Below are 25,875 nucleotides of genomic sequence, written 5' to 3'. Positions count from 1 at the left end.
AACAAACAAAGAGGCCTCCTAGCATGTAATCATCCTGACAGGTTTATGGGAGAACGGAGACAAAAATTATAAAGGACAGTCAGCCGTTGATGGGTTGTGATCTCTGTCACTGGAGGGAATGCTGTATTGATGAGAATACAGATTCTTTCTCTCAGCTTTCAGTAAGGGGACAAGATGGAGCAAAACCACACCGTAGTGTTTGCATAAAGTAGCTTTAAGAGTCTCAGTTAAGCCAGACATTGGATTTGGAGCGCTGATCTGGCTGCTCTAGCTTCCTATTTTAGAAGCCTACTTCGAGTTACAAGAAAAGCTTTCATTTTTGCTACTTTCCCTGTAATTAATGCTGAGGTGTCTGCTTTTTGTTTGTAGTGTGGCTGAAACTCAGACTTCCATCTCCTCGATGAAGGGGTCAAAGAACTCTTCAGGTATTTAACATGTATAAGGATCACTCCATAAAGTTAGATTGCATTTACTTCCAAAATAGAGCCTACTTTTTCTTTCTGACCTAACCATATTGTCTTGGTCTACTGCTAACTAGCACGAGGTAAAATTTGAAGTAGGTAAGATTTGTCTCGAGCCACTTTTCAGTCATTGTTTGGAAAACTAATTCACATGAGGTGTTTTACTCATGTGGCTCACTGTTTTACTCCTTCCAGGGATGTTTGTATTTCAAGAATACCATTTAGAGAAGGCAGTGCCCACTGGAAGGAATAGATCTCTAACTAGAAAGACAGTATGGTATAAGAGAAAGAACTCTTGAAGTTAGGCGAGATCTTGATTTGACTCCCACCTCTAGCATTTATTTTCTGTGTGATCATGGCAAAATGAGCTAATTTCTCTGAGTTTTGGTTTCCTTGCCTATAAAAAGTAACAATCTCAAAGGGTTGTTTTGAGTCTCAAATTAGATAATATAGGTAAATAGAGTATATTGGTAAAAATGATGTTATAAATCATAAATCACTTTATGTCAGTTTTTTAATATCAGTCACTAAACATTTTTTAGGTGCTTACTACATGTCAGGAAGTGTGATAAGCTCTTAGTGATAGATTTTGAGCCGTTCTATAAGGTTTTTTTTTATCAATGGTAGTGTAATTAGGTAATGGTTTATTTATTGTCAGTATTGTTAGACCTAGACAGCTATTCTTGTAATTGAAAAGACATACTTCAGAAATATAAAATACCCATAATATCAAAAGACCAGATAGACATCTTAAATAATCCAGTCTCAGAAAAAGAAATTGAGCTACCTGTAAGAAACTACCAAAGCAAAGCACCCCTGGTCCAGGTGAATTCATAGGAGAATTCTGTCACACTTGTAAAAATCAATTAGTACCCATACTTAACAAATTATTCTCAAAAACAGAAAGAAAGCACCCTGCTAGAATCCTCTTACCAAAAAAATACAGTGTCAGTACCTAAACCAATGAAGAATAAACCACAGAAGGAAAACTGTAGGCTAATATTGTTAATGAATATTGACCCATTTTAAACAAAATCCTATCAAACAACTGTGGTAATTTATCTAAGATATTAGTCATTGTGACCAAGTTGGATTTCTGTCAGGGATGGAAGAATGGTTCAGTATCTGGAAAACAAGTAGCATGATCATTTTAAAAACCAAACATTCCAAAAACCATGTCATTTCAGTAGATACAAAAATAGTTTTTTGACAAAAAGTGCGACTCTTTTATGCTAAAAACCCTACAAAGTATAGACATAGAGGGACCTTTTTTAAAAATCAGAGCAAACATCTATCTGAAACCAAAATCAAACACTGTATGCAATCAGGATACACTAGAACCTTTCCTGATAAATATGGGAATAAAATATAGATGCCCATTCTATTCACTATTATTTGATATAGTTTTGGAAATGCTAGTAGCTGGAATAAGATAAGCAAGAAATTAAAGGCATAAAGATAGGTAAAGAATTGATAAAACTATCCCTGTTTGCTCATGATACTTGGAAAATCCTAGGGATTCAGCAAAGATACTAATTGGCACAATTAATAGCTTTAGCAAAGTTGCAGGCTATAAAATGAGCCCTCAAAAATTAACAACGTTTCTATGTAATAATAACAGAACCCAAGAAACAAAAATAGAGAAATCCCATTCCAAGTAATTGCAAAATCCATAAAATAATAGAGTATAAACATATCAAAGCATACAAAAGAATTATGTAGATCCAGTTACAAAGAAAAATAAATAGCTGGAGGAATATTTTGTGCTTTTAGTTAGGCTGTGCAAATACAGTTAAAATGACAGTACTACCAAAATAATTTACACTTTGGAAACATATTTCCAAGGATACTTTGTAGAACTTGATAAAATAGTAGCTGAACTTATTTGGATAAGCACAAGGTCTAGGTATCAAATGAAGTGATGAAAAGAGGTGGAGATGGAGGGGGGAATGTCTTCTAGAACTTCAGAATACAGTAATGCGTTAGTTATCAAAAGCATCTAATGTTGGTTAAAAAATAGATCATTGGAATGGGTTAGGTAGAGAAGAATCAGAAACAATGAAACTCAAAAGCCCAGTATTTGACAGATCATCCAGGAAAAACCTTATTTAGTAAAAAACTGATGAGAAAAATGGAAAGCAGACTTAGACCAACACCTTTCACCATATTCCAAAGTTCGTTCTAAATGAAAATATGATATAATATTGAAGATCCAACAACTTTAACAGACTAGAAGAGAAGCAGGTAATATACCTCATGGTTGTGAATAGAAGATGTATTCTTAACCAAATGAGATAGAAACTAGTATAAAAGATAAAACAGATAATTCTAATTATATGAAACTGAAAGCTTCTTTGTATAGACAAAATAAATTCACTTAGGATAAGAAAGGAAGCAAAGTGTCAGATTTCTAAGATAAGGATTTGGGATCCAAAATATATAAACAACTAAAAAATATACAAGACTAATCGCCATTCCCCAATTGATATGGTCAAAGGGTATGAACAAACGGTTCTTAAAACAAGAATTCACAACCAATGAAAGAATACTCTAAATCGTAACAAAATTAGAACAACCTCAGAGTTTTACCTTACGCCCTGAAAATTGGCAAAGATGACCCCCCAAAAATGGTGGTTGCATTGTCGAGATGTTGTGGAATTATCAGCACACTAATACATTGTTGGGGAAACTGTGAAATGGCACAACTTTTTAGGAAAGTAGTTTAGAATTGTACAGATAAAGTGACTAAAATGTCCATACCTTTTGAATCAGAGACTTCATTACTAGGTTTATATCCTTTCAATAAGAATAAAGTCCTCATATATGACAAAATATTTATAGCAACACTTTTTGTGTTAGCTAAGAATTGGAAGTGCATTGGATGCCCACTGATTGGGGAATGGCTACACAATTTGTATTATGTGAATGTGGTGGAATGTTAATGTGCTGTAAGAAATAATGTGTGTAATGAATACAGAGAAGCATGGAAAGATCTATAAGAACTGATACAGGGTGAAGTAATCACTGTGCCAAAAAAAACCAATGTCGACTGTGACTAACGTAAATGGAAAGAGCAACTCCATACCAAAAATAAATCAAAAGTGAATGTTACAAATATAAAGATCAAGCCTAACTTGAGTGAAAAGATAGGAGAAGACATCCCAACCCCTTACCCCTCCATGAAAGTTGGAGGTCCATAGGTGTTACACTGTGGTTTTTCAGGTTTTTCACTGTATTGATCAGTTGTACCGATTTTCTTCCTTTTTTGGGGAGGGAGGGGGTCTTTAAAAAAAAAACTTGTTATTGGCTAGCTCTCTGGAGGGGAAGTGCTAATGGGGATAACTATGATGAGCATGTAAAAAATAGAAGACGTCGGTAAAAGCTTAATTTGAAAAGAAAAAGACTGTAAAAAGAAAACACATTCTTGCCTTAAAGAAATTTCTTCAGAGCCCGGAGATGATGAAGAACCCACTGAAGGAAATTTTGAGGGACATCAGGCTGCTGTGAATGCTATTCAGATTTTTGGGAACTTGTTGTATACCTGTTCAGCTGACAAAACAGTTAGAGCCTATAACTTGGTGGTAAGTAGACTGATTTTTTTTTTTTATTTTGTTTTATAAGTTTGGCCTTGCAGCACTTTGTTTCCCCCATGGAGAATTACAATTTCATTCTTCATTGCTGCCAGTTTCCAAGGAAATAAATTCTTAGTTTTTAACTTAATCTTTAATGATATTACTTTCCCTTGTAGCAAATAGATATGTATACATAAGAAAATCAGTACTTTTTTTGTCTAAAAAAAATAACTTGATGTTCAGATCCCTATTCAGACATTTGATATCTATGTGACTATGGGAAAGTCGTTTAACCTCTCAGCTTCTTCTGTAAAATAAAGGGATTAAACTCAGTGACCTCTAATGCCCCTTCCAGCTCTAAATCTTATGATCCTGTAATCTAAATATTAGTCATTGCTATGACACGGTCATGAAAATGAATTTGTGCCCAGAGTCTCACTGAAATGAGGTGGTGGTCCAAGAGAATCCGCTACCTCGGGAGAAAACTCTGGACTTGTTTGCTGTGCTAGAGGTGGGTGCAGGAGCTCTCTTAGCATAGCGTTCTCTTTGGGACATAGTGGAGATTGCTAGAAAGAGAGGCAAACTACTGCATCTGGAAGGAAGGTTAAATCCACAGCTGACACATTGTGTTGAATCCAATGCATGATTAATAAATGTTGAATTGAAAGAAAAAACATAGACTATGGGTAAAGACAAATAAGGCTTTTGTAGATTTAATTTAAAAAAAGTTTTCATAAGGATTTTTAATGAAACTGATCTAAGGACATAACCAATTGCTTCTGGAATCTGGTTATGATCTTCAGTTATCCAAATACATCAATCACCAAGCAATTTGCTACTTAGACACAAACTATCCATACTACTTTCTTAAATGTACCTTTTAAAAGTGTATTTATTGATGCTTTCCGTTTCTCTACTGTATTTATTTCCAAAAATATCATTTGCATTTTCTTATTCAGCAAGCTATCCTTTGTAATAAAGATTTGAAAAGAAAGAAAACATATCAGCCATACCTGACAGCAGATGCTATATGCCACAAGCCGTTGTCCCTTGTCCATGTAATGAAGGGAAGTAAAGTATTATCTTTAAGGGTGCTATGATATATGCTGTCGCACAAAGTTTTTTGACCTGCTGTTTTTCTAATGTGTCTTTAGTTGTTAATTTGTTTTTTTTCCTTCATTCTTTCTTGAGACTGTTTTATGAACTGATTTTTCAGTTCATTACTAAGCTCCTACTATGTGCAGAGTTTTAGAAATTTTTTACAGAAGCAATGAGAGGTACAAAATATTAACATATAAATAAATGTGAGATAATTTGAAGAGGGAGAGATTAGTAGTTAGTAACAATGAGAGGAGTCCAGAAAAGACCGCCCACCCCAGGATGTAGCTAGTGCCTGAACTGAGCCTTGAAGGAAGCTAAGGATTCCCAGAGTCACAAGTGAGAAGGAAACTCAGGCCAAGCATGGAGAAGCCTGTGCAAGAGCAGGAGATAGGATGCATCATTCAAGGAATTCCCTAGGCCAGTTAGGTGGGCTAGACAGTGTGTCAGCGTAACTCATAGGAGCTAAGGCTCCAAAGAGGGCTGGAGCCAGAGTGTGAAGAACTTCAGGTACCGAGCCAGTGAAATTGTATTTTATCCTAGAGGTTTTTTTGAGTGGGAGAGTGGCAGATGCTTTTGGCGGCTCTGAGGAGGGTGGAGACTGTCCACGGACACAGAGAGAGAGAGAGAGAGAGAGAAAGAGAGAGAGAGAGAGAAAATGAGAAAATGTGTCTTGCTGAGGTCTACACAGCCTGTAAGGTTTGTCAGTCAGGATAAGAACCTAGGTTTTCTTGACTTCAAATTCATCGTTATTCATTACCACCACACAGGAGGTTTACCTCCATTACAGGATTCCCAGTCTGTTATTTTCTCTCTCATGGATTTTAATGTGCACTTTCCCATAAGAAGAAAATTCAGTATGGGGAATGTCAGACTTACATAGAGGAATCCATAGAGGGAACATACTGATTTAGAAAATCACAAATTAGCATTATCTATGTTATATTGTATTTTTATTTATTTTGTTACATTTCCCAATTACATTTTCATCTGCAGTTTTATGGGTGCCACATACTAAATGTTTGTATTGTTAGATTTCACTTAAAGGTTTTAAAAAGAGAAAATAATGCTTTCCATTTGGTTCTTGTTTAAGGATATGATTTTCTAAGTTATTTAGACAGTGACCTTACATATAACCCCATAAATGCTAGTCCGAGAGTATATATTTTTAGTATGTTGTTACTATTTTTAGGTCAGATAAAGTTGAGAAATTTTGTCTTTCAATACTAAAAAAATTCTGAGTGTACTTATTTTTAAAATTTTATTCTTAATATTTCAGAAGGAAGTGATGATAGTACTGAAATTTTCTCACAGAAACCATAGTTCTTTTTTACGGAATACCATTGTTCAAGTATTGCAGAACACAGCGTAAGGGAAAATTTATTTAGGCTGCATCTATTTGTAAGTGGTCATTTTTTGCTAAAAGCAAAACTTTTTCCCAGTATTGTCTTCTAAAATAAACAAATTGTTAACATCCCATTTCTTTCTCCTTTTTCCTCCTCCCATATCTCAGCTTTTTTTTTTAAGTGTAGAGCAGAAATGACAATATTCACTTGGAAAAGACCATTTATAATGAAAATGCTGCTATGAACAAAGCACCATAGTCGATGTAAATGATAACAGTGATAGTCTTTGCCCATAGAGAATTTACAAAGCTGACAACAGCAGTGTAGGGTAGAGGATTTGCTAGATGGGGTCAAAACAACTAAGAAGGAGGGGAGGCTGAAGTGGAATTTCTTTCTGGTGAGAATTAATCTGTGCTTTGGGAAGAGCGTGAGGTCCCTGTGAACTCACTGATTATCTGTTTAAAGTTGCTTAATGCATTTCAACCTGAAGTAACCTTAGATGAATTAGCACATTCATTTGTTTTGATAGAAAGACCTACAGGCTGTAGCTTTTCTCTTCAGAAGCATTGTTCTTTAAAGCCTGAAGACAGATTATGAGGAAGAGCTGTGCTTCTCTCTAGAAAAGGAGTAGGATCTGTAGAAAGGGCCTGGTGTGTTTGTGCTTCCAGGCCGGCGGTGATTCCTTGAGCTCTTAGTCCTTGTTAAATATTTCTAGAGAGCCACATTTCAGAAATGCAAGCATCTAAGCATTAGGTTAATATTTCCTTCATTTGTGTATTGTGGAACCCTTCCCCAAGGTAGGGACTCCTCTGCCTTGGGGAATAATGTATATGCTGCTGTGTTACACATGAATTATTTGCACTTATTTTTGTGGACTTGTGTCCTGACATATGAAGGTCTCCTGGAAATAGTATTGTTATTTCATATATATGCCAGAGGTAATATACTCAACTGTCTTGGGTTTTGCTTTAGACTAGGAAATGTGTGGGTGTTTTTGAGGGACACACCTCCAAAGTTAACTGCCTCGTGATTACTCAGACCAATGGAAAGAATTCAGCCTTGTACACTGGTTCCAGTGATCATACCATCCACTGCTACAATATCAAGGTAGGCATACCCTTGGAGAATTGAGTGATGTCTTTTTGTTTGCTTATTGTATAGAATGGGGACACTGAAGGCCTGACAGGACCTTTCCATAGCCTTTCTTTTGCCTTTCTGATTGTGGAGGATTGGCCTCTCAGTTTCTCCAGAGACATAATGTGATATCATAACCCAAGAGATGTCATCTTAGGACATGTGGGGATAAGAATGAGTAGTGTTTCAGGGCCAATACCAGGCATGTTTGTTAAGGAGGTAAAGGTCTTTGGGAACCCACTTATCTCCTCTATCAATATCTCTCCTTTCTCTAGGCTCTTATTTCCCAACAGTCCATCCTGTGTGTCTCCATCTTGTTCTCAGATGGTGGTAAACTAATACTGTGCTAAAGCCACAATTAATGTTTGCCCTCTTAATTGTTCTTGAACATGACAAAACCTTTAAGACCAAAAAGAATTTATAATAGTAGAAATTACAGGCAGTGAGGCTTATTATTTTTTTAGGCAGTGGATAAATACTGCTCCTACACACATAATACTAATGATGATATAATTCTAGAGTACATTATAGAGTTACAAAGCTGTGTGGTGGAGAGTACTGGATTTAAAGTCACAGAACCCAGATTTAAATACTTGTTCTGCCACTTCTCTGTGTGACCTTGGGCAAATCACTCTACTTCTCTGGGACTCTGTTTCCTCATCTGTAAAATAAGTTGGTTGTCCCAGAGTACTTCTCATGCTCCTCACAACTCTAAATGTCTGACCCCATGAAGTGTAGGTGGCATGAGTAAGGGTCATCTTTATGCAGATTGAGATGATAAAGGATTGGAGATGATGGTTTGACCAAGATTCTGCAAATTAATAATATCTTTCATACTCGAGTCTTCTTATTTCAAATCCATTACTCTTGAGGAAAATCCTAAGTGTCTGAGCCCTAACAGTTGTGACCTTTGGGCATTTCCAAAGGGTGAGACTGCTTCAGGTCTTAACTTAGCTAACTTTTTCTTCATTTGAAGTTCCACATGTCCATAGGATCATAAGAGCTTAGAAGCCACAAATTCCCATGTTTTACAAATGAATAAAACTGAGGTACAAAGTGGTTAAAGGACTTGCCCAGGATCGCACAGTTACTAAATGCCTGGACTAATCACAGGATATTCCCTATACTTTTTTTCTCTAAATACATTTGTTATTGCCTTCCCCTTTCCCAGTAAATTCCAAGTAATTGAAGATTCTTTTAATAGAAGTCTTCTGATTACAAATTCCTCTTCTTTTAGAAACATTTGCTATTATTTTTTTTCAACTGGCAAAAATCTGTTTTCTTTCCCTTCCATTCCTCCCTTTCCATTGAAAAACCTTTGTATAATCAGGTAAAACAAGTCCCATATTAAGCCATGTCTCAAAAATATGTCTTATTGAACATCTTAGAGAGTATATTAGTTCTTTTTCCTGAATTGAATTGAATTATTTTCAGTATGCTGTATCTTTAGGTGTATCTTGACCATAAAGATCAGAACTCCTTTCTTTTATAAACCTGTTTTCCTATTTTCAGAATGCTTTATCCGTTCATTGCCCCTAAGACACAGCATGCCCAACATCTTGCTTTGAGTTTACCATTGTAGTGAATCAGACATTTAGCAATGCTATACTAGATTGATCTAGCATATTTATAATCAAAGAGTTTTTCTTTCACAGATCTTTCTGTTGTTATCACTCAAACTGCAGGTCACTTACATTTCCTACAGTTATTCATTCATTACAGTTTAGTCACTGTCCAGTCAACTCACTGACTTCAGTTGCTTAACAATATAAGCACCCGTGTGATATTACTGCACTGTTTCTCTTGTTACATTTAATACCCAAAACACCAAATTGTATCTTCAAACGAATATAAAAATAATGGAGTACAAAACTGAAGTTAGGAAGAAAGCAAAAATTCCTTTGGGCAAATGTACCATCTTAGAACTGTAGGTATGATTTTATAAATTTAGACAAAGCCATCTAAAGACTTTGATCATGATCTGGGAAATAGCTTTGTGTAAATCATATAAAAAACTTGCTTCCTTAAATTCTGAAAGCATTCAGATGGCATTGAACCTGACAGAATAAGACAGACTGATTATTCTACAAGGTTTTTAACTTTGAAGTCCACACCTAATCTGCTGTACATTTAGGTTCACCTTTAAACATAGATGGGGTAGATTGAGAAAAACTGAACTTTTGAATCTTTTAATCAAAAAAGATGGAAATGGGGGCAGGGTAGGAGTAGGGTAGGGAAACTGTGCCTAATATTATAATCCTTTAGCAGAGGAGAATTTCACTTTCTGTTGCCAGGAGTCACTGTTAATTTGGACCTTTCCTCCACATTTTTAGACTAGAGTGTGTTTGGAGAAGTTACAACTGGAAGACCGTGTCCTCTGTCTTCATAATCGCTGGAGAATCCTCTATGCAGGATTGGCGAATGGCACCGTAGTTACCTTCAGCTTAAAGGTTAGTGGTTGGCAAAGAGACGACGGTGCTAGGTCTGCTTTTCTTCACCGAGAAATTTTTTTCCCATCTTTTTGTTGAGAAGACAACAGGATGTGCCCCAACAGGTTGTTTTCTTCCTTTTGATAAGGGTAAGTAGAACCCACCCTAATGTTCTTTTTGCCCGTACCCTTGCACATCAAGGAACTTTGAGCTGAGCTCTTCTTGTTCATCATAGGTTGTTCTTACCTCTGCTAGCTAAAATAGATCAGACTTAAAGAAGTTAAATGTAGAAGAGACTTGCGCCTGGGTTTCTTTGCCTCTAGCTTTGTGGCCTATGACCACCTAGGGGTCCCATGACCTATTTTGTTAAGTTCCTCATAACCAATCCTGTTTCTGTCCCCTTTAGAAAGACTTTATTCTCTTTCATCTCTGAGGATTAATGTGGCTCTGTGGCCTATCATCTGGTATCTACACTGGTTATTATAGGAACTTTATTTTTTTTTCTATTTAAAAATATTTTACTTAGTTTTTTTATTATAGAAACTTTCTAACAGTTTGCAGCAAAGTATTTGCAACATGACTTGATTCCTAACTCTACCTGCCTGTTTTTCTATGATGTGAATTTCATCAACTTCATTCCTGTTTACACACTCAAATAAAATCAAGCATTTGATGACCATCTGCACTGTACTTACCTTTGGACGTTAGGTACTGTGGGCTGCGCTGCGCATTGAACTTGAAGATATATCTTTATCTAACGTAATATAAAAGAAGACTGGCCAACAAGGCAAGACTATGCCTCATTTCATGGAAATGAGAGATTAACTGGGATGATAGGAGTGGAACAAGGCTTTGTAGCAACATGACCAAATGAGCTTGGTGTGTGTGTATGTGTTGGATGATGAAGAGGAATGGGGGGAATGAAGTTGGGTATCAAGTGTAGAAGTGTTAAGAAGGGCTGCCTTGACAATCAGGCAGAAGAACTTATTATATTTAATATAGGAAGCAGCAAGGAACCTTTGTAGATTGTTGAGCAGGAAGGTGACTTCATGTAAATAATATTTTTAAGATTATTCATCTGGTGGTGGTATAGAATAACTTGAAATAGGGAGAGTATGGGAGTAGGGAGACCAACTGGGGGCAATTGAAATAATCATGTATGAAGGGGATAATAACCTAGATTAGGTGGTGACTGAAAACTCAGACCTGAGAAATGTTTCTTGGCAAGTAATTATAGATCTGGCAACAGATGTAGGGGATGAAGGAAGATAGAGTCATAGTTGAGATCTAGGTTTTATGTCGTTAGGAATCCAGAAGAGTCATAGACTGGAAAGTGGACTGACTTTTGTCACAAGAAATGATTCTGAGTCTGAGGGATGGTGGGAAACTCAAATAGAAATGTTCCATGCACATTTTATAGATCAGAGAAATCATAGGATTTTCAGTCTGGTTAGGGACTTTAAAGGCCATCACATTTAGTCTTTTCATTTAATAGACAGAGAACTGGAGTTTTGTTGAGAGAGACAAGATGGGGGACACAGATTTAGGAAAAATTATCAAAGCCATGGAAATTGAAATCATAAGACTAGAGGAGTTATTTGAGGAAGGATATATATATATTTGGGAGTGTGGTAAGGTGGCAGGTATGCTTATCTGCAGAGGACCAAGGAATACTCACTTAAAGAAAGGGAAGAACCACTAATGCAGCAGAGAAGTACTGGAATAGTATAGTTTCATCTTGTCATGGATGACATGGGAATAGAATTTCAAGGAATGGATGAACCTTAGTATCAATTGCCATTCATAAGTTAAGGAAGATTGGGGTGGAGAAAAGGCTATAGGACTTAGTAGTAAGCTTGTCTTTGATCGATTAGAACACATTTACAGTGGGGAATGAGTTGAGAAACAGGACTATGTAGCTCTGTGGTAGAATTTGGAGGTGCCTGTGCCCGAGCCAGTAACCACCATTAATGATTCCCAGTTACGTAGTGGTAAGAAGGACACTTAATCTGAGGATTCAGTAAAGTGATGGTAGAGCAGCCTATATTCGTGCTTGAGTTCACTTTCTTGTCTTTCTGTTGTTCTGTTTTCTTTGGTTCTCTTTCACTGGCTGAGTTGTCATTCTGCATCAGGCTGGCAATTGCAATGAAAATCCTCCACTTAAGTCCTACTCTGATGCCTCATCGTGGCGTGGAGGTGACCCTGGGTTCTCGAAGGCTATGCCAGCGGAGCACAAGCTCTGGCAGGTCCTACCAAGCTGGAAAGGCTTCGAGTATGGCCCCGGTAGCAGATCATGTCTGTTGTCCGAGGACCAGCCTAGCTAAATTCGGAGAGGCCCAACACCAGATTGGCTGCAGGGTGATCTTTCAGCCATGGCAACTCTCATAGATCATCTGCTAGATTGTAGAGAGATTGTAATCTGTATCTGTCGATGGAGTACAGAGTACCCACACTGATGAAATCACAGATTCTCTAAGTATTCCTTGCTCAGCCAGCTATTGTTGGAAAGAAATGGTCACTTGTTACGTGTGTGTGTGTGTGTGTGTGTGTGTGTGTGTGTGTGTAAAAGTGAGTACCATTGTGAGAGTCAGCTCCAAAGGCACAAAGACTTCAGATCTTGACTCTGATGCATTCTAGCTGTGTGATCCTGAGCAAGTCATTTCACTTCTTTGTTTATAGTTCCTTAAGACTTAAGTTTCAGAAAAGGTGCCTTTTGATACCTTTGGTAGTAGGAGTTTTCTCACCCTTGTTTCTGTTATAAAAGAATTTGCAGCCCCATTCCTGCCTTCTGTCTTTTCCTGTAACTGTTATATATCCACACACACAAAACACCTTTTGTAAACTTTATAGGACTATGTAACTGTCATATATCAGTACTGGTTTTGTTATTGTATAACAAAATTATGTAACAATATAATTATTATTATATATTAATAGGACCCTACTTCTGGGGTTCCATTAATACACAGTTTTTACCTACAACCTTGGGGATTAGAAATGAAATGCCAGTGGCCCCTCATTTCAAAAGTTTAACAGTGAAGGAAGGCAAGAAATAAGGCAGTTGCTAAAAAGAGCAGGGGGGATTAGGTGAAAGGTGGTTGTGGGATTTTTCTAAGCCTATTGTTTTTCTCGTAAGACTTAAGTTTAACAGAGGGGAAGGAGCCAGGAGGAGGAAAGAGACTGAAGATGCTGGAGAGGAAAAGAAGACTTACAGAGAAATACGTATTGAGATAGAGATTAGATAAATTGAGGAACTCATGCTAGTTGTTTGCTTTCTTCGTGAAGTGAAATATTGAAAGCCTCAGTTAAGAGTGATGGAAAGGAAACTTAAGTCTTAAAGAACTGTAAACACAAGATAAATGACTTTCGGGGTCTGAGGGAAGAAAAAAAACTTGGAAAAGTAGTATGAAGGATTTTCCTGAGAAACCACTAGCAGATGCAAAATAGTATTTCTAAATAGTTTGAGGTTGGCAGTGTGAATTTGTAGCACATTAAGCAGGTCTTTATGAGTTCACATCCTCCATGGCATGGGAGGTAGGAGTGGAGTGGAGTGGAGAAGCCAGACAATGAGAGTAATATATGGTTGAAGATTTTCATAGCAGAAAATTAGAGGGATATGGAAATAAAAACAACATCAAAGTGGTCCCCAGAGGAGTCTAGGCTTTGCAGAATGCAATATTTCTTTGACTATGGATGAGGTGGAATTAACATATATTGAGTCATTGATGGTCCATGTGTGGAGAAGCAAGAGAGATGATGACAAAGGAGGCTGATAGAGAAGGGAAATGTCAAGTTTAGAATCTTATAAATTTTAAATCTTATAAATAAATAAATTTTGTATAAATACATTTATAAATAAATTTTAAATCTTACAAAAGAATAATTTGTCATGATGATTTAGGGAGTGGTAGACAATGGATTCAAAGTGATATTATAAGCAGTAAGAGGGTGGCACTGTGGTTGGGAAGAAGTACTGGGTAGCAGAGAGGAGGAAGCTGCTCACCCTTTTCCATTGAATTAGGAAGTGGGAGAAGATGAGGTTTCCATGAGGGGAACACTCAGCATAGAGCCATGGTGAAGTGTAAAAGTAAGTATGTAGACAGAAGCTAAAAAATAAGTTTGGAGAAATTTATTTTTATTGGAACTTGGAATTTATCTTGGTGCCACAACATAAAAACGTTGGAGTTGATTACGTGGTAAAAGTTTGTAAATGGTCATAGAAAGAATGGCCAACTGACAACAGTGATGAAAGTCGCTTTGGATCCTTAATAATATCATAAATGCAAATTAAAACAACTCATTCCTCAAAGCAGAAAGATGATAAGGAAGAAAATGGCATTAGATGGGCTTAGACATAGCATTTCACCACAGGTGTGACTGTGAATTAGGGTAACTTTGAGGAAAATAGTTTCAAATTATTTGAAAAAGCCATTAAACTGTTTAGACCCTTTATTACGGTACCTCTTAAATTCCAGGCATTTGTGCTGGGCACTAGAAGTACCAGTTGCTGGTACCTTCCCCTTGAAATCTACTTAGTATATGTTTTAGATTTAATTCTCTATGTTCTCCCAATAGAATATAGGCTCTCTGAGGGCAGAGACTTTTTGGTTTTTTTTTTTTCTGTCTCTGGTCTTAGCATAGTGCTTGGAACATAGTAGGCATTTAAATGATCCTTGATTTGAAGTGAACCCAGTGACACCACTACTGGGCATACATACCCTGAGGCAGGAAGGCCCCATGTTTACCACTTCAGTAACAAAAACTGAGAAACAAAATTAGTAACTCTCACTTGAGGGAGTGGCAGAGCAACCTGGGAATGCAAACATGCATAAGAATCAGTAGGAGGCATTCAGGGAAGTGAACTGATGCAGACTGAAGGAAATGACAACTGCCTTACAGTAATGGAAATGGAAACAGCACTAAAAACAAGCAGGCTGACTGAGTAACTGTAACGATCAGGCTCACACCTGCAGAACAGAGGACAAAGTGCACACAGTGGGCTTGAGTGTGGGACACCCTTGGAGCTTCAGACTCACTCACTATGTTGTTTGATTTGACTTACTTTCTCTGTTAAAAGGAAGAATATTGAGTGGTATCAGGAGATGACTATAGGTTAAAAAATAGGTTAGAAAAGTATTTTTAAAAAGGAATTTATTAGGACAGATCGCTTGTTGGCAAGATGACAAGATAGGAGATTTTGTACCCTAGGGCAGTGGCTCCGGACATTACTAACAGAAATTTTTCTCTGAAGTCTTTGTGCAGCAGGGCATCTACTACTTCATAGATCCATGGTTTGTTTTCTAGACCAACAAGCAGCTTGATATCTTTGAGTGCCATGGTCCTCGGGCTGTTAGCTGCCTGGCTACAGCTCAGGAAGGTGCCCGCAGACTGCTGGTGGTGGGATCCTATGACTGTACTATCAGTGTTCGAGATGCTCGCAATGGACTGCTCCTCCGCACACTGGAGGGCCACAGTAAAACCATTCTCTGCATGAAGGCAAGTGTGGGCTTTAGGGTGTTGGGGTAGCGTGTGTTAGGAAAGGTGTGGTTTTGAATGAAATTTCTAATATTCAGAGCCTTCATTTTAAATAAAGAATAGCCCTTCTTCTGAAAATAATAATAAACAGTCCTGTTTTGTATGTGTCCCTTTAAGATACGTGCACACTGATACATGCACAGGTGGCCTGCTGAGAGGCTTGTTGATACTTCATATACAGCAGTGATTAATTTGAGGTAGATTCAGTCAGAACCCTTGGTGATGATGGAGGTGTCTGCCATTGCAGATATATTTGGTCTGAAAAATACTATTTTCCACTTGTATTTATACTATGATTATATCAAATCAGGCTGGAAAATAAAATTTAGCCATTGATAATTTGATGTACATTACAGGAATATGACAATTCCAGATCTGTTGCATACTCTGGCTTATTTAATTTTTTTTTCTTTAAGGTGGTGAATGACCTTGTGTTCAGTGGCTCCAGTGACCAGTCTGTTCATGCCCACAACATTCATGTAAGCCATACTGATTCTGGCAATGATTTCAGCCTAGGAAGTTCCTTGGGAAACACATAGTGGAAAAGTACAACTTTCTTCCATTGTAAAGGTTGTTAGGATTACATTTGTAAGTAAGGTGCTTGGATAGACAACATTGAGCTTCTTTGAAGCAATACCTGATGTGGTCAAGACTTCAAGAACAGTTTGAGTTTTTTAAGGTTTACTGTGAGTCCCTAACACTTCATTTCAAGATCATACACATGCAGTGGGGCTTAGTAAATCAACGTGTGGCTCAGGTGTGTAGCTGAGAGCAGAAAAACTAACCGTTGGCCTCTGTTTCCTCATTTCTTAAATGGGGGGCAGAGGTGTTACTCGATCATCTCTAATATCTTGTTCAGCCCTGATGTCCTAGTATTCTGTGAAGTAACACAACTGTACCCAGGTCGCTTGAGGACTTTCTTTTTCCTTGGCGATAGTTTCCCTTCAGTGGGATAAAGAGAAGGCATCCTTGTTGATTTCTCCCATAGGCCCTCCATCGTGTGTGGGTTCTTGAGCTTAGATGCAGCAGTGTTGTTTATACGTTCATTCGTTAGCATTATGAGTGCCAAGTAGTAGACACTTGTTTATATTTTAAGTCATGGTGAGTCCTGGAGAAAGGACTTAAGGATTTAATGATTTTTCATTTATTTTCATTAATTATTCCTTCTCCCTTATTTTTCTGTAGACTGGTGAGCTGGTACGAATCTATAAAGGTCACAACCATGCAGTGACTGTGGTGAATATTCTGGGGAAGGTCATGGTGACTGCCTGCCTGGATAAGTTTGTTCGTGTCTATGAATTACAGGTAGACTCTGGAGCCACATTTTGGTAACATGGTCCAGCAAGGTCATCTGGGTTTGATTTTTTTTTTCCCCCCAGTCATAGGAGTGAGGCAAGAGGAGACAGAAAACACAGGGGTCGAGATCAGGGATTGGCTCAAAATGGGATGGTTAGAATAACTAATTCAAGGAGCTATCCAGAAGAAAAGGCACCGGATTAGCAGCTATTACTGAGGGGGTGTGAGGGGCAAAGTCCAAAGCCACTAAATGGTAGAAGTAAATTATTTTTAGCAAGCACCTGTAAGTCTTAAAAGAATTCTCATGCAGAGGCAGTGTCTCAAATATGGAACCTTACAAAAGGTGAGTGACCAAACTTCATTCTTTCTGGTTACTAAGCCTCTCCTTGAGAGGCATACCTCGTGATTTTCTTTTATTAATTAATTTTTTTTAATTGTCAAGCATATTTTTTTTCCTCTCTCCCACCTCCCTCCATTGGGGGAAAAAAAGAAAAACAAAATCCTTGTGTAACAAATAAGCACAGCCATATTGTTCTTGTTCAGTAATATGTCTCCTGCATATTAGTCCATCTCAGCGTAGTATCCTTCATCAGTTCTCTAAAATCATTTTCACAGAAGCCTAACACTATATAGTGTGATGGAAAGAGGAGGAATGTGTTAGGAGTTGTGAGGAGATGGGTCTGTTCTTTTGTTTCTAATTAGTTGTAGGTTCTTAGTCCAGTCTCTTAGCTACATGGACCTCGGTTTTCTCTAAAGTGAAGGGAAATGTAATGAACGCTAAGGTTCCTTTTAGCTGCAAGATCCTATGTTCCTACGACTCATTTTTGGTTTTGTATTCTATTTATATGGAGCCTTGGTGATCATGTTTGATAAATATGTATGAATCCTTTTTTCTAATGCTTATTTTTTTCCTACCCAAGTCTCATGACCGTTTGCAAGTTTATGGAGGACACAAGGATATGATAATGTGTATGACTATTCATAAGAGTATGGTAAGTGCTGTTACTGTCACATGTTAACTTTCATAAGTGATGACCTCTCCAGCACAGAGAGGGAGAGAGGGAGTTGGCCTCTGAGTTAAGAGGACCTTGGTTCATGAAATTCAAGGATTCTGGCACTTATTGGCTGTGTGGCCCTGGGCAAGTCACTTCACTTGTCCGTTTCACAGGCAGCTTTCTGAGACTTTAAATTGCACATGACCTCAACCTGACTTGGTAGTGGATACCTAAAAACAGAGAGAAAAACTATAAGAAAATAGGACAACATATCACAGAAATTATATACGCTCTGACTAGATTGGATTTATACCAGAAATACAGTTATTAGGAAAACTACCAGTATAATAGACAGTGTTAATAACAAGAGCAACAAAAAAGATGATCATTATATCGAGAGATGCTGAAAAAGCTTTTGTCAAGGTGTAGCAATCGTTCCTGTTTAAAAAGACGATAACAGTACATTATAGAAATATAAGAATAAATGTATCTTTCCTAATGGGATAAGTAGTATCAAAATGGAGAGAATCCAGCTTGGTGTGCTGAAGAGATCAGCACCCTAAAGTCTAGAACATAGTTGAATTGTACTAACGTCTATATAATGGGAACAACCTGGAAGTAAGGAAGATCAGGGGTGAAGCAAGGATCTCCATCATCATCGCTATTTGATTCAGTGCTAGAAATGCAGGCAAGAAAATAAAGTTGAGGGAGGAAGTCCTCCAGGAAGAAACAGAATTATCGCTTTTTGGCGATGGTATGATAGTTTACTTAGAGAACCCTAGTGTCAACTAAGAAACTAAAAGGAAATATAATTCTATCAGACTTCTATTAATATTTACCAATATGACAAGACTTCCAAATACCTAGAACTGGTAGACAATTGATTAGTTACAAGGTATTTGCCAGTAATCTGGGATAGAAACATAGCTAGGGATTATAAAGCACAATATTTAATCAAGTCTTTATCAGGAGTAACTAGGAAAGTTAGTGAATTTCAGCTCATCCAGCTTTCTTATGCATCATTGGGATGAGTTGGTGGAACAAGTCACAAGATTAATGATGAAACCTGTGTTCCCTTCCCACTCTTTACTTTACATGAGCTTCAGCAGTCTGAGCTTCAGTTTCCCAAGAAGCTCGGTTCTTTTGTCATAACCAGATAACTTGTATACATTTGGACAAGTTCCATAGAATCTCCCTGGGTTTCAGTCTTCATCTGCACAATGAAGCCATTGGACTACATCTGTAACGTTCCTTCTGGTGCCTTCCTCCTGAGATTACGTCCAGTTTGTCTTTGATGTATCTTTATATGTGTAGTTATTTGCATGTCGTTTCCCCCTTTAGCTCCTTAAGAAAAGGGACAATTTTTGCCTTTCTGTGTGTATCTCCAGGCGCATAGTAGGTGCGTAATAAATACTTGCTAATTTAGTGCTAGCAGTCTGATTCTGGAGTTGTTTTGCTTTTCTAGTTATTGCAGTGTATCTGTGTTCTGGACATGCATGTGCCCGCAAACATAGTCACCACCCACCTCTTATGGCTACAACTAATTTCTGAGTTTTATTTTGAAGGATGTTTTGAAGCTGAGCTTAGTGTTCTTTCCTTTTCCAGATTTATACTGGCTGTTATGATGGTAGCATCCAGGCTGTGAAGCTAAATCTGATGCAGAATTTTCGCTGTTGGGTAAGGAGTACCTTCTAACTGGAGATCTTGAAGGAGAGGCTGGATAACAAGGGTCAGGATTCTTATAAAAGGGGTTTCTACACATATATGGGTTGGACAACATGACCTCTGAAGTTCTTTGCCAACTCTAAGATTCTGGAGTTCTCTGAGCAGACTTTTTCTTGTTGCTAGCATATTTATGGTTCGTGCTACTTGTTCTCAGTTTAATTTTATGAATCTTTATGATCACTATCAATATTTATTTGAATACCTCCTGAATGTGTGACAGATACCACACTAGAGGGATCTTATTAACATATTATATATGGATATTATCTTCTGATCTCTTAATTGTGTCTTAGGAGTGGCAAACAGTAAAATAATTATACATATTTAGATAACTTTTATATGCATTTATTCTGAAGATAAAGCATGTTGGAGATAAAAATTAGAAATATACAGAGTGCTCAGAGAACTCTCTTGTAAGACGTGCTCTTTGGAGAATGAGAGGTCTATGGTTCATTCTTGTGGATGAGAGATACTCTTGCTCTGCAGATGAGAACAGCCTACAGAATTGTAGAATATAATTTAGCTGCTTCCCTGTCTATGCCATAGGTGTTTATGCCAGCTCATTTGTCAATTGTATCTGTAACCATCTCTTTTGAGATTCTCTCACTTGCTTAAAAAGAATAATTTGTGGTCCTGAAATATTCCCTATTCCTCATCTCTGAGCTTCTTGTGCAGCAGCAACTAAGTAAATCCTAAACCCTAAATCTTCAGGATTCTGCTGGTGGTGTACTTGTGGTTCTCCTGAGTCTTAACCCAAGTACGGCCTGCTCATGCACCAAACTTTCCTGTGTGACTTATATATGTAACTTAGTGTAATTTGGATATATTTGGACTTTATCATCCTCTGCAGAGACAAGTAAAATGTAAATCAGCAGGTTACAGAGTTTCCAAGTCTTCTAGGAATTAATGAGATAACAGAGATTGAGAGATGGGAAAATTACTTGATTTTTAGGTGCTCTAAGGGTCCAACTGAGGATGTTCTCCACATTTTTTCTTCCGTGTTACCTTTAACTTTTTCCTTTCATCTTTTCTTCTGCCTCCAGTGGCACGGTTGCTCACTGATATTTGGAGTTGTGGATCACCTCAAGCAACACTTGCTGACTGACCACACCAACCCAAACTTTCAGACTTTGAAGTGTCGTTGGAAGAATTGTGATGCATTCTTTACTTCTCGGAAAGGATCCAAGCAGGTGTGTGTGACTTGGAAGTCAGGAGACCTAGCTTCTCATCCCATCTCTGCCATTGCTAGCTCGCTGTGTAGACTTAGTGGTTTCTTATGAGGGGAGTGTTGTAATAGGTGATCAGTCTTTGAGGTCCTTTCCAACTCTAAAATTCAAAGTAATACAGTAGCTCTTGATCAACCTGCAGACCCCTAGAGAAAACATATATAAGACTGAAGGTGTGTTACTTCTGATTCTTTTATAGGATCCTGACCTTTTTTTATTTTAGGGACAAGAAAATCATGTTCTGTGTGTGTGTCCGTCCCCATGAGAGTACACATGCGTACACACATATACATGTACATGCCTTTTCTCTTCTCTTTAACAAGACATCTTTCTTGAGATCTAATAAATAACACAATCCCAATTCTTATGTCTTAGAATTTTCTTGTAATGAATATTGCTAGAGGTAAGGGAATTTGTAAAAATTTTTTGGTTGTTGATATACACACAGATTTCTTGTGATGATGCTTGTTCTGTAATGTTTGATTTTTAATCAAACTTTTAAACTATCACTTTTAATAAGTGAACTTTTGTGTAGCAGTTGGATTTGAAATTTAGCCCTAAAAGGGCAGGTTACTTCAGGGACACAAAAAAACCACTTATCAATTTTAAAACCCAGCATTTGAATTCCGAGACTTCTTCCCAGGCCCTTGTCTTAGATTAAGAATGCCTTTGTTCTTCCCAGTGATGCTGCTGCTGTTGTTACTGTTATAAATTGAATAATTGCAGACATTCATGACCGTCTTTCGTGATATGGTGCCTGGGTAGTGAGGGGAGTCTTTCTGCCTTTTAGATTGATATGTGCCTTCTGCTAACTCTTAAGTGATGGGCTCCTCTGTTCCTTTCTTCTCAGGATGCAGCAGGACATATTGAACGACACGCTGAAGATGACAGCAAAATTGATTCATGAAGCTTTTGCCTCCCACGTTGGGAAGTTGTTTAGACCTGTTATTGCCCATATCAACCCTCTGTGTGTACCACTCCTTCCAGCCTTTTTCTCTTCTCCTTCCCCTTCCCCTCACCTTCTCCTCCCCCCTTTAAAGGAAGGCTGGAAGGGGAATATGATTATTTGGTCAGGCTAAAGATGCCATGAGCCTGTACAACTCTGGGAATATGGGTTAACCCTTTGAGGTCAAGCTGGAGGCTTGTTATTTAATGAGGTGTAACAAATGTTAAGAACATGCCCCTGGAGATGGTGCAGTGCAGATACATGGTGCCCTTCTGTAAGGGCAACATGATCTGTGTCCATTAATGTGCTCCAGGTGTTTTAATAGATGCAGAATCTTTATCAGTCACATTCTTGGTAGAGAATTTTTAAAAAAAATTTAAGTTATTAAAGTGGTTAAAGTACCAAACCAGGATATCTGATTGTTAAATGCAGTCAGATTCTGCATTTCCAAGATTGAGTTTTAATTTCCTTTCTACAAGTTACTGCCAGGTATTTTCACATTAAATTGGAAGTAAATCGTCTGCTTTCTTAATGTAATGTGCTATTTAAGTGTCAATATTATTCCTTTGAAATTGGAAGAAGTTTGTAATAAGTGGTGAAGGACACAGTGCTTTAAGGACGTGGAATGGCTATTCTGCAAATGCCTGCACTTCAGGTGACCTGGGGCATAGCAGTTCAGCCCTGTTCATTCAGCAGAAACACACTGATTCCTACCCAACTACTTCTTAGTAGGTCTCTCTGCTTCTATGAACAGCACTGATCTTTGCTATTGAACTGGAGTATGTAGTACAAATATAATTTACTAACAGATATGATAGAGGAGAAGCCTTCATTTTATTTTCTGGCTTTTGAGGTCTAAAACCTTAAGACTTGATCCAAAGTTGACTTCCTTCTCCCATCCTCCACCCCTCAAACCAGGTTAGATTGATCTGGCTTTGGAACATAGTAATTTTTCACCTGGACTGCTAAAATTGCTCCTATCTCCTCTGTCCAAGATTCAGCCATACCTTATAAAGACTATGTGGAATTAGGGTGGAAAACCTGAACCTACTTGTAGAAAACCAGGTGAATTTCTTCTTATTTCAAGAATCCTTTCCTTTCCACCCCATCAAACAATGAGAAGAATATACTGTCTTGGGCTCCTGTTGAAGGGGAGCAACCATAAGAAAAAGATCTTGTTAGACATTTAACTGAGACTGATTTTTTTTTTTTGGAGGGGCTAGCATTTATTCTAGGCCATTGAGAAGTGAAACTAGAAGATGTTTCATGATTTTTCTAGCACATAAATGTTGCCTAGAGGTTGATAGGAAGGAAGGAAAAGAATCGATATAGCTTTATGATGTGAATGGCTCAGAGCCTGAGATGTGCAATCGGTTTTCCCTCAGTGTGTCCACTCACGTTTCCTCCCTTTAGCTCTTGAATGTGTTAAGGCATTGGGGCTCACAGATGGTTCTGCAAATTCCTTCCTTTTCTCTCTGTAGGAGGAAGAAACCCATTTTTTAACTGAATTGTGTTCAGGAAGAAGAAAGATTCTATTGTGTCTTTATCATTTTACAGTGGCATTTTAAAAAGGTTTTCTCATTTCACATCTCTGCTTCCTTTAAAGGTTAAGAGTTGTGACTGGAGAACTCAAGCCAGCCTACGGGTATAATGGGAATGCACCTCAGGGGAATTCATTTGGGTGTTCTCTGGTGGGGCTAGGTGTTCTTTTTTTAGACCATCTGTGGGCTGAGCATTTAGAACCAAAGCCACAATCCAGAGCAGTGCCAGACTTGCCCGTGTGGTAAACCATATAATCCATTAATCAGTAGTCCTTAAATACTTGTTTCCCATTGGTTAGCCCTTTTTAAAACAAGGGAAAGTGACCTGGGAAAAATCTGAAAGATCAAGGCTTGGCAGCCCTCGAAGTAATTACTTTCGAAAGCCCTAGTACCACAGGAAAGTGGCATGTGGGATGTTCTTTGGGAAGTCTGAGGATATTGACAGGAGATGAGTGAGACTTAAGAGATGAGGTAGTTGAAGTGAAAGAGGATATGCAGTGTGTCTGCCTTCCTGTGTTGGAGTGTGTATGTGTGTGTGTGTGTGTGTACCTTTGACAGTTTGCCACATCTCTCAAGTTTCTCTGGAAGAATGCTGAAAACATTTCTGTTGTGGAAATGTGGAAGTCTCATTCACAAGCTAACAGATGATGCACTTTTTTAGAAATGAAAATCTTACGGATGTGAGTTCTAGCTTGGAACTGAGGAAGTAAATGCTTACGTACTTTTTTTTTTTTTTTGTAAAGTGCAGGTGTAGACCCTTAGGGCTCTTTTGTTTGTTTATTTTAATCTTCAAGAATGTCAAAGCTGACCCAAACCTTTGGTCTTATCTCACAGAGAAACTTTGAGCATAGATTGTTGCTTGTATGTTGGCAGTGGTCTGGAGAATCTAATCAGCGGTAGGTAAGACAGAAGATTAGACCAGAGTAGGTAATAACTTCTTATTAGAAGTTGAGGTTGTGTTGCAGAAACCATTTCTGTGATGCTACTTTTGATTAGCTGTGACTAATTTGGAGGCCAGAGCCCCAGGGACTTGCAGTGTGTCAGAGTGTGTGTGTGTGTGTGTGTGTGTGTGTGTGTGTGTGTGTGTGTGTGTGTGTGTGTGCGTGTGCGCACGTGCGTGTGCGTGTGTGCGCATGTGTGCACGCACATGCAGGTATGTGCATGTGTGCTTTAAAATAATGATGTTTGTACAGCCCCACCTAGAGTTTCAAGCTAGAATTTTGGCAGGTTCAAGGGAATACACTTAAGCCAAGCAAATCAAGTGAGGTAGATACAAAAGCGGGAAAATATTTAGACCTGAGAGATTACTTGAACCTAAATAAAGTCAGTAGCATATCCCTGCCTTTGCATAAAGAGAAGATTCTTCTGCAGGGACATCTTTGATCCACTCCTTAGACCTGGATCGTGGCAGGCTGTTGCGTTTTGTTCTAAATGACCTGTAACTTGTGTGCAGAGAACTTGCTGTGTGAGTTACTGTAATCCTTATGAGTGATGTTTTTGTCAGTTATGCCATAAATCTTCAGTAACTGGACATAAATGTGGTTGGATGTCAGTTGTGTTTTAGGGAGACAGTGTAACCAATATGAAGAAGGGAATTATTGATAGGCAGGAGTCCAGGGTGTTAGGGCGCATATCTTCAAATGAGACAGAAGCAGGGAGTGCAAGCTCTTGGCTTGCTTAAGTGGTTTGGCTTCAAGTCTCTAGCCTTTTAACTATACTCTCGTAGTTCAGCAGCCCTTGAGACTTTCAGAAAAGCGCCATCCACAGGTACCTGACTGCGCAATAATGGTCTTGTTTGTGCCACTGATTCTTCCCCTGCTCCCACCTCTTCCTCAGGGTCTGGAGAGGAGCAAGTTACCTCATTTGCTTCCTCCTCCTGTTCCACAGCCTTAGGACAGTGAGGATTTATTTGTACAACTGCCCTTGTGGCCTGTGGTGAGGTCCCCACCTCCAGCTTGCCTTTTCCTGACCAGTGATACTGGTTTAGCAGATAGTAAGTAGAAGCTATCTTTGGAGTAGTGATAGGGTCTCGACTGAGTTTCATGCACAAACGTGTCTAGATATCCCTTACCAAAAATAGAACTACAATTTTAACAAACTTCCCCCAATGCATAAGGTCTTTGCATCACATGGCAATCATCAGAACTTTCTGAGATGTACCATGTATCCCAAAAGTCATAGCTAAGGCTTTAAACTGCACTAAGATCTTTGGGATGCCCTGTAGATTACACCACATCCTAGGTAACAGTCAAATTGATGTTGGAAAAAAACCTTTTTTTTTCTCCTTAGTTACATATACATCAATGTTCTTGGTTTCAGAAGTTTTTAACACAGTATGTGGGTTTAGAAGAATGAAAATGGGTGAGACAATTCTGAAGTATTGAATAAGCAAATACCTTGACCCCTTTCATTTTGGAATAAAGCTGTGAACTCCATGAAACTTTGTAAAGGAAGAAGTAAAGCAAATATTGAGAGGAAAATAAAACTTAAATACTTTTAATAATTGGCTCTGTCAACTTAATTGTCGCCCACCTGTCTGTTTATAGCCAACTTAGCCACTCTTCAGTGCTT

The 25,875-nt window shown here is 38.2% G+C and overlaps 1 protein-coding gene across 2 annotated transcripts in view; it reads left to right on the top strand.

Moving 5' to 3' along the window:
* ZNF106 (zinc finger protein 106) overlaps positions 1–25,807 on the top strand; it is a 79,443-nt gene extending 53,636 nt beyond the window's left edge. For both annotated transcript variants that reach the window (XM_072622759.1, XM_072622758.1), the window contains 11 exons: positions 370–425; positions 3,897–4,042; positions 7,450–7,584; positions 9,945–10,061; positions 15,345–15,536; positions 15,992–16,054; positions 16,761–16,880; positions 17,792–17,863; positions 19,472–19,543; positions 20,635–20,781; positions 21,668–25,807. In XM_072622759.1, coding sequence (XP_072478860.1) covers positions 370–425; positions 3,897–4,042; positions 7,450–7,584; positions 9,945–10,061; positions 15,345–15,536; positions 15,992–16,054; positions 16,761–16,880; positions 17,792–17,863; positions 19,472–19,543; positions 20,635–20,781; positions 21,668–21,724 — 1,177 coding nt within the window. In that variant the 3' untranslated portion in view covers positions 21,725–25,807. The remainder of the gene's footprint in view (positions 1–369; positions 426–3,896; positions 4,043–7,449; positions 7,585–9,944; positions 10,062–15,344; positions 15,537–15,991; positions 16,055–16,760; positions 16,881–17,791; positions 17,864–19,471; positions 19,544–20,634; positions 20,782–21,667) is intronic.
* The last annotated feature ends 68 nt before the right edge of the window (positions 25,808–25,875 follow it).

This window comes from Notamacropus eugenii, chromosome 7 (genome assembly GCF_028372415.1).
Source record: "Notamacropus eugenii isolate mMacEug1 chromosome 7, mMacEug1.pri_v2, whole genome shotgun sequence".
Taxonomy (NCBI): domain Eukaryota; kingdom Metazoa; phylum Chordata; class Mammalia; order Diprotodontia; family Macropodidae; genus Notamacropus; species Notamacropus eugenii.
This window is presented reverse-complemented; position numbering and strand designations above follow the sequence as displayed.